The 9,665-nt window shown below is 39.4% G+C and overlaps 1 protein-coding gene across 1 annotated transcript; it reads left to right on the plus strand.

Annotated features, from left to right (window-relative positions):
• Nucleotides 1-8,330: 8,330 nt before the first annotated feature.
• On the plus strand, nucleotides 8,331-9,064 carry LOC147369859 (COX assembly mitochondrial protein 2 homolog). The gene has a single exon (XM_086412773.1). The coding sequence runs from the start codon at nucleotides 8,521-8,523 to the stop codon at nucleotides 8,758-8,760; it is 240 nt and encodes a 79-aa protein (XP_086268899.1). The 5' UTR covers nucleotides 8,331-8,520; the 3' UTR covers nucleotides 8,761-9,064.
• Nucleotides 9,065-9,665: the final 601 nt, after the last annotated feature.

The following is a 9,665-nucleotide window of genomic DNA, read 5'->3' on the forward strand; positions in this document are numbered from 1 at the left end:
TTGTTATTTACTACTAGCTGTGTGACCTTGTACAAGTTGCTTAACTTCTCAGTTCCGTAATGGCCTTGTTTGAAAAACTGGAAGAAATTAGAACCTTATTTGCCTATTTGCCTGTAGGTACAAATGAATTATTACATTTAAAGTAAATGTAAGAGTGTGGACCACATAAAAAGTGCTGAATACGTACAATCTACATTTATTAAATATTTCAACTCTGCCCCATGAAAGTGTAAAAGTCATACATATTATCTTATAATCTTTCATAAAGATTATAATGCCTAATTATATCATAACCACCTTGATAGTCAAGTTTTTATTATATATCTTCTCTGATATTGCTGTTGAAGTGGTAAAGACATAATCAGTTGTGTGATGGGGTCCATTTTGTGGATCCACATTAAGTATTCACTAGAATGTACATAGATTTTGCTCTGTCAAGAGGACCAGTATAAGCTATGAAACAAAACAGACAAACAAAAATTCACTTATTCAGGGATCTGCCCTGTTGTGACATGTAATAATATATAATAATATAGTATGTATTTTTAGTACATATAATTGATAGTATTATTATTCTTTACTGAGCAAAATTTTCCAAACTATGTTTTGTGAGATACTATGTCCAAAAGATATTAAGAATCCCCTTCCCCACCCAATTCTGTGGTCAAATAATACTGAGAATATAGATTAAAGAATCAAGCTCCTGAGAATTCTCAGAACTTTTAATGTGGTAATGTGCATGAAGATCATTCAAAAAGGGGAGGTGGCAGTTTTCAGACTTTCCGTGAACCCTTTCTTGAAGGAAATCTTTAGAGCATCTTTCAGATTTGGGAATTGCTGCTCTAAATCTGGGACTGGACCCGGAGGCCCAATATAGTTCTTCCCCAGTGATGCCACAGGGCTGAGATAGTTTACACACCATGAGGATTCCCCGATTAAGTACTGACATTTGAGAATGACTTCCAAAAAAAATTAAATCAGATCAAGCCAACTTAAGGACATCCCTGTATTTCTGTCTCTGCCATTCATTTGTGTGTAAGCACACTCACTCACGGAGAAGGCAATGGCACCCCACGAAAATCCCATGGACCGAGGAGCCTGGTGGCTGCAGTCCATGGGGTCGCTACAAGTCGGACATGACTGAGCGGCTTCACTTTCACTTTTCACTTTCATGCATTGGAGGAGGAAATGGTAACCCACTCCAGAATTCTTGCCTGGAGAATCCCAGGGACGGAGGAGCCTGGTGGGCTGCAGTCCATGGGGTCTCACAGAGTCGGACACGACTGAAGTGACTTAGCAGCAGCAGCAGCACAGTCACTCAAGCAAAAAAGCAGGAATCCCAGGGAAACTGACAGGGAGTTTGCTGCACGTGTGTGGTCATGCAGCATGCGTGGAAAATGACATGATGTCTCAGCATCCCTGAACGTGTTGACTTAGGCTCTTACCTTTCCTCTAAATGATTCCCTGGGCCCCATACTTTATTAACTGCTTCTGTTGTCACTCTTGAGTTGTCTGGGTATAGCTAAAGCAAAGCACTTTAATTTTATGACTTTCAGATGTCTTGTTAGTGGGCAAATGAAGTGACGGGACAAGTGCGTTTTGTCTAGTTTCTAAGGAATAAAAATAACAAGTGCCTTTATTACTTTGCTGACAATCTATTTATAAATTTCTGAAGGAGGTGCCTGCAGAGGAAAATGTGCATGTGTTTTGGACATACCTGAGATTTCTCAAATGAAATGATTTATTGATGGCCCCTGCTTTACGCAACTTTGGTAGCGTGCACAAATATTGTTCCTACATTCAAGGTAGGCTTCAGGCTTGGTTCTTTAATGGCCTGGCCATTACAGAAATGACGTATGGGGATGGCTGTTTTGTTCTTCTCCTTTAGGCCCTTACAAATACTGAATTACATTCAGGCTTTCCAAATAGCATAGTGTTACCATCTTCACCACACAAGAAGCAAACTTTTTCTTTATTCCTTCCTTCCTATCTATAATGTTTACAGTGTTTTTTTTTTTTTTTTAGTTAGTATAATAGAAATTAATCCATGAAGTCATTCTTTGAAAACTGAATGTTTTCTTGATTTTCATTTGTCCCTGCTCCTCTTGTACTTTCCTGGTAGCTCAGATGGTAAAGAATCTACCTGCAATGCAGGAGACTCAGGTTCAATGCCTGGGTCAGGGAGATCTTCTGTAGAAGGGAATGGCTGTCTACTCTAGTATTCATGCCTGGAGAAATCCCATGGACAGAGGAGCCTGGCGGGCTACAGTTCATGAGTTCACGAAGAGTTGGATTTTGCTTCTCCTAATATCAAACTCTTTTATTAAAATGAATTTTTACTGCAATATCGTTACTTTGCAATGTTGTGTTAGTTTCTGCTGTACATGAAAGTGAATTAGCTATATGTTTACATATGTTGTTGCTATTTAATCACTGAGTGGTGTCCTACACTTTGAGGACCCCACAGACTGTAGCCCACCAGACAGGCTTCTTAGTGGGATTTCCCAGATAAGAATACTGAAGTGGGTTGCCATTTCCTTCTCCAGGGGATCTTCTGGACCCAGGGATCGAACCTGCATCTCCTGCATTGGCAGGCAGGTTCTTTACCATTGAGCCACCACGGAAGCCCCATGTTTATATATATCCCCTATTTTTTGGATTTCCTCCCCATTTAGGTCACTGCAGAGCCCTGAGTAGTGTTCCCTCTGCTACACAGTAGGTTCTCATTAGTTATCTGTTTTATATATAGAATCAGTAGTGTATATATGTCAACCCCAATCTCCCAATTCCTCCCACCACTCCCAGTCCCTACATCAAGCTGCTTTTGAACTACAACTCAGAAAGCAGCTCTTCTCATGTGAACCTTTCATTTATTTCATCACCAGAAGTTGGGCCCCCCACTGCTGGGAAGGGCGGATGGCACGAAAAGCATTGTGGGTCCTGACATGGAAATAAGCAGTTTCAGCCACGTTGCTCTCACCTGCTGAGAATCTCAGAGAGAGCATAAACAGCTTTCCTGGTTATGCACCTGGTTTTAGCAAGCCCTTACCTAGAATAAAATGATAGTTGAAAAAATTGCCTGGACTATGAGAATTTTGAGTCCAAATGGCTAGACTTTGCACCTGTTGCTGTCTCTGTCATATTTAAGTCGCATGTTGGTTGTATTTTAAGAGTGTTTAAAACTGAAGGGAAAGTTGAGGAAATGGTAAAATATGGTGACCTGTGGTTTATATGTGAATGCTGTGGTATTCGGAGAAGGCAATGGCACCCCACTCCAGTACTCTTGCCTGGGAAACCCCATGGACGGAGGAGCCTGGTAGGCTACAGGAGCCAGGTAGGCTACACAACGCTCAGTTGTGTCCGCTAATAGTCGGACACGACTGAGCGACTTCACTTTCACTTTTCACTTTCATGCATTGGAGAAGGAAATGGCAACCCACTCCAGTGTTCTTGCCTGGAGAATCCCAGGGACGGGGGAGCCTGGTGGGCTGCTGTCTATGGGGTCACACAGAGTCAGACATGACTGACGCGACTTAGCAGCAGCAGCTATGATATGACCAACTTTTGAAACCCACATTTTTTTAATGAACTAAATTGCTATTTGTTTTCATGCAGGTGTGACTCATAATATCCCAGCATCCTGAGTTAATAAAGCAATTTGGTAGGCTCACATACCATTGATAATGCTGTAATAAGTTGGCAATCTGTTATAGTGGAGAAAATATCTTATATAGTCACGTCTGTGCTTCCATTTACTTTATACAAAGAAAGACTTCCATCCTGCTATTGTTCTCCAGTATATAGGTTTCAAAAGGCCTCTCTTCCCTTGAAGACAAAAAGCTACCACATGATTTCAAGATAGAGTAAATAAAAGTGGAATGAGGGGTGTTTTTTTTAATTGAAAAGTACCTCGTATATTTTATTTATTTTTTACTGGAGTATAGTTGCTTTACAATGTCCTGTTAGTTTCTTTTTTTTTTTAATTTTATTTTATTTTTAAACTTTACATAATTGTATTAGTTTTGCCAAATATCAAAATGAATCCACCACAGGTATACATGTGTTCCCCATCCTGAACCCTCCTCCCTCCTCCCTCCCCATACCATCCCTCTGGGTTGTCCCAGTGCACTAGCCCCAAGCATCCAGTATCGTGCATTGAACCTGGACTGGCAACTCGTTTCTTACATGATATTTTACATGTTTCAATGTTATTCTCCCAAATCTTCCCACCCTCTCCCTCTCCCACAGAGTCCATAAGACTGTTCTATACAACAGTGTCTCTTTTGCTGTCTCGTACACCGGGTTATTGTTACCATCTTTCTAAATTCCATATATATGCGTTAGTATACTGTATTTATGTTTTTCCTTCTGGCTTACTTCACTCTGTATAATAGGCTCCAGTTTCATCCACCTCATTAGAACTGATTCAAATGTATTCTTTTTAATGCCTGAGTAATACTCCATTGTGTATATGTACCACAGCTTTCTTATCCATTCATCTGCTGATGGACATCTAGGTTGCTTCCATGTCCTGGCTATTATAAACAGTGCTGCGATGAACATTGGGATACACGTGTCTCTTTCCCTTCTGGTTTCCTCAGTGTGTATGCCCGGCAGGGGGATTGCTGGATCATAAGGCTGTTAGTTTCTACTGTACAGCAAAGTGAATCAGCTGTACATGTACATATCCCCTCTTTTTTGGTTTTCCTTGCCACTTAGGTCACCACAGAGCATTGAGTAGAGGTCCCTGTGCTGGACAGTAGATTCTCATTAGTTATCTGCTTTATACATAGTAGTGTATATATATTAATCCCAGCGTCTCGATCCATACCATCCCTCCACTTCCCTCCTTGGTATCCACACATTTGTTCTCTACATCTGTGTCTCTCTTTCTGCTTTGCAGAAAAGTTCATCTGTACCATTTTTCAAGATTCCACATATATGTGTTAATATATAATATTTGTTTTTCTCATTCTGTCACTCTGTATGACAGTCTCTAGGTCCGTCTGTGTCTCTGCAAATGGCACAATCTCCCTCTTTTTTATGGCTGAGTAATACTTCATTGTATATATGTACCATATCTTCTCTATCTGTTCCTCTGTCGATGGGCATTTAGGCTGGAAAAGCCCTTCATTTAGAATGAACTCCTTTCCTACTTACCAGGTAATGATTTATATTTTTCATAGAGTACTAAAATATGAAACATCCCAACTACTACCAAATTTTTAAATAATGAAGGTATGAAAATAGTTTATACATAAATAACCAAAGATAATAAAGGAATGTGGAAAAAATTGACAGGTGAGTGATCTTTTGCAGTCAGTAAGGACTTTTAGACTTGTATTTTGCCTTCTGATGTCTGGTTTGGAAAAAAGCAATTTAGGGAGGGAGATATTTATATATTTATATGACCACAAAGGGCTGTAATTGTTAATTACTTATTATCATATTAAAGCCCATCATCTGTATTATAGAATTAATACTTAGAAATTAAGAAAAGGATTATAAAATTAATTGTCCAATTGGTTTGGAAGGTAAGATTTTTATAAATCTAACTAAAAGTTTTATCAACAGGAATACCTTCCTGTTGCTCATTTAATTAATAGCTTTGTCTTACAATATCAAGATATGGGGGCTGCTAAGTGACATATAAATTAATTGAACTCTGTAATGAAATAACAGTTTAATTAGTCATTTATGATGTACTGATATAATCAGAAAGGAGAGAAAATTCAGCAGAAAAACACCACATTATCATTATTCTCATTTTCTATTTTTTTCCCTATCACAGGACAAATCAAAGTCATTTTGTTCAAGTCTTTTTTGACTTTGAAATTCGTGCCATTGCTTTACTGAAATAACAGATATGTAAAATGTATTACTTATTTGCTCTTAATTTCTTCCTCATGTGTTAATCATTTTATTCTAAAATAAAACACAGACACAGATGGAATGAAACAAATATAGAACTTAGGAAGTTACTATAAGGCAGTATCATCATAACTCCAATACTTTGGCCACCTGATGTGAAGAACTAACTCATTGGCAAAAACCCTGATGCTGGGAAAGATTGAAGGCAGGAGGAGAAGGGGATGACAGAGGATGAGATGGTTGAATGGCATCACCAACTTGATGGACATGAGTTTGAGCAAGGTCTGGGAGTTGGTGATGCACAGGGAAGCCAGGTGTGCTGTAGTCCATGGGGTCACAAAGAGTCAGACATGACTGAGCAACTGAACTGAACTGATCATCGTAACTACCACTCAAGCCAAGACATAGAACTTTGTCAGTGCATGTCACCCCTACCCATAAGTTCTGTGCATGTCACATTCATCATAAACCCCTGCCATTGCTCAAAATCGGATCTAATTTTATATTATCACTTTTTAATGTTTACTTATCACCAGGGATGTAAATATTCATAGATGTCATTTTGGGGGACTATTTTTAAGTCCATTTTAGTCCACAATTTCCCCTTGCATCCTTTAACTGCCCTTGCAATAAATGGCCATTTATTTGTTTTTAAAGCAATGATTCTGACTTTATAAAAGGCAAACTATCCAAATAGCCAGCATCAGAAATTTCTAGAAGGTGCTTTGTAAGTGTTCAGTGAATTTCTGGTCTTTCTGCTACCCATCTTGCAGTTCTACTCGGATAGTCAAGCCCATCTGAACCCAAGTATTGCCACGGTGACACTGTGCCCAGTGATGGAATTCTGAATTATACGAAAGGTTGGTGCTGCTCTGTCCATCTATTTCTGCAGAGGGAAGATAGACAAGGGAAGGCTTTCTCTCTGCAAATACTCATGGTGTGACCCATTTGAGATACAAAAAGTCTCAAGAGGTTATAATTCAGAAAGCTGGATGAAATGTACAAGATTGGGAGGGAGAAGGCCAGTGCAGACTGACGGCATTCTCTTGATGGGCAGGCGCCATGTCTCAGGAAAGAAAGGAAAGCAGGAAGTGCTATTTTGGCACCTTCTCTGTGCCACACTCTTGTGCAGGTTTTAAATATTTTCTACAGTATCAGTGAAGAGTTAACACCTTAGTTTTGCAGGTGAAGAATCTGAAATTTTTTCTCACCAAGAAATAACCTTCTAACTGATCTAGTTCCTGTGTATGATCTTTTTAGAAAACTTAAGTCTGGTAATGCCACTCTAGCATCCTTTGCACTTAGAAGGAAGCCCAGACTCCTTCTTGGAAGTGTTGGTCAACAGAGACAAGGATTGACCCCCTTGCATGTTGTCTTGTTTTGGATCATCCCCCCTGCCCACTCCCAATCACTGAGCTCCAGCCATATTGAAGCTACTGCTTAGGTCTATCAAACTCATCCAATACATTGCAGGAGGCTATAGCTTAGCCATGTTTAAATTGGTTTGGGGACCTTTTTATTTGCCTTTTCCTCTTTCTGGAATATTTTACTGGCACATTTTGTTTAGCTTGATCTTACATCTTATTCAGACCTCAACTTAATTGTTACTTCCTCAGGAGAACTTGCCTGCCCATTCCATCTACATTAGCTTTTCCCTGTAGTAATTATCTCCTTCACTTACTCTTTTTCCTTTCCGGCACTTACCAACACTCTAACTATACATGTATTTGTTTATTGTCTGTCTTCCATCTGACCCTGAGTGTGGGGTATGTCTGTTTTGTTTTCTGTGTCTAGTTATCCCAGGGCCTGGAACACCACAGACGCTCAATAAATATTGGTTGGAATGCAAACTTGAAAGGAGGCTCAGAGACATGAAGAAACTTCTCCAAAGTCACACAGCTAGCAAGTATCAAAGCTAGAAATTTAAAAATACATCATAAAACCCATGCATTTTCAACCCTAATTGACTTTTCTAAACTGTGTTCCTTGGACAGTAGTGTCCTGATATATCTTAGTAGATGTTCCAAGAATTTTTTAAAAATCTTGATCAAATAAATCATGGATATTATACAATTATTGAAAGAAAATTGAACATCCTTCGTATGGGACATGTGAGAGACTTTAATATGCAGATATGCACTGTGATTCTCTAAGAAACTGTTACAGTATGCAGCATTCTTATTAGTGTTTGACCATGATTTACTTCTTTCCGTTAAACTCATATCTTGTGGGACACCAGCATTCAGCAGGAGCCAGGGTGTGAATGACTCCATGACACCCTGCTTCTCTTAGGAAGTGAGTAAGCAGAGATTTCTATCAGTGAATTGTCTTAGTATTCATGTATATGTGTACACACGTGTATATTTGTACATATTTAAGTTTTATGCTTTCTGTCCTATTTCCTGCTAAAAATATTGGGGAGATTTAGCTTAAGAAAGCAAAAATAGAAATGAAAGAAAGTAAACTGGGGGCCGGCCAAGCGGTGTCAGCCGTGGAGGGCGCCCTGCCTTCGCCACCCGGAGCTGGCCCGGCTCCTGCGCCCAGACCGCGCATTTGCAGGCGCAGCGTCTTCGCCGGGGAATACCGCTTCCGCTTTCCGGGTGTGGCCGCGAGTCGGGTTGCTCTGCTGTGTTCCATCTCCTCCTAAAGATGCATCCTGACTTATCTCCACACTTGCACACTGAAGAATGCAACGTCTTGATTAACTTGCTTAAGGAATGTCACAAAAATCACAGCATTCTGAAATTTTTTGGTCATTGCAATGATCTTGATCGGGAGATGAGAAAATGCTTGAAGAATGAGTACATGGAAAAGAGGAACAAGAGCAGGGAGCTTGGCAACGCAATGCGAAAGAGACTTTTTAATCCTCCAGAGGAATCTGAAAACTAGATCTTATTTTCACTGGATGCCTTGCCTGAGAGAAGACCCAAAGACTCTTGGTTGGTAACTGAAGGAATCCTGTTGCATTTGGTCTCTAAAATCTTTTGCATGGAAAGTGACCCATGAGAAATCAAGCCTTGGAGAAGTATGGAAACCCTGGATCTGGAATGTTTGTTGGGCAGAGCTGTTTGTACCCTCCCTCCTCTACTAACGCATCTGAGACTTCTGTTTCTTCCCTTTGCCTATGACCTGTTAACATTTGAGTACCTTAACCTTCAATAAAACTATTGATTCTGATAAAAAAAAAAAGAAAGTAAACTGGTGTGTAATTTGGATTATTGTAAAGAAGATATGAGAGATGTATTTAAAGAAATAACTGATTAGAAAATACAAACTAAAGAAAGTGACGTGGCTGGGAACTTAAACTGATAAGCATTCTTCCCCCACTTCAGCATGCTATTAAACGTGACTGATCTTAAATGCTGACTTCCCTTAATGGAGAAACTATGAAATTACAAAATAACAAATGTAATCACACCTTAATCTTGTTAAATTGAAACACTGTAATCTACATTCAAATTTCACATATGGTCAATCTTGCAAGAGCTGGTTGGATGAGCCAAAGCACTATTTGGAATTTTAAATAGAGTTTTTCCTACCTCTTCAAAGCCCATTTACTTCTGTATGAGAAATATTTCTCTGGGACTGGAGTAGGGAACCCCAAGCCAAAGAACAAAGCAAATAATTTTTTTTTTTTTTGTAATTGAAAGGAAAAAAAAATAAGTTGATTTCCAAAAGTCTGACACTCATGACCAGTTCTATCATAAAGAAAGCAAAGTGCATTTCAGAAGAGGGTTGAAATTATGTGAGGAGAATACAGGTTTCAGCTGTATCTTGCCAATGCTGTATTACAG

This window comes from Bos grunniens, chromosome 7 (genome assembly GCF_055505025.1).
Source record: "Bos grunniens cultivar Pamir isolate PY7600 chromosome 7, Bosgru_T2T1.0, whole genome shotgun sequence".
NCBI lineage: Eukaryota > Metazoa > Chordata > Mammalia > Artiodactyla > Bovidae > Bos > Bos grunniens.

Excerpts from the sequence above, each read along its gene's own strand:
- LOC147369859 (XM_086412773.1), top strand. The coding sequence starts at position 8,521 with ATGCATCCTGACTTATCTCCACACTTGCACACTGAAGAATGCAACGTC.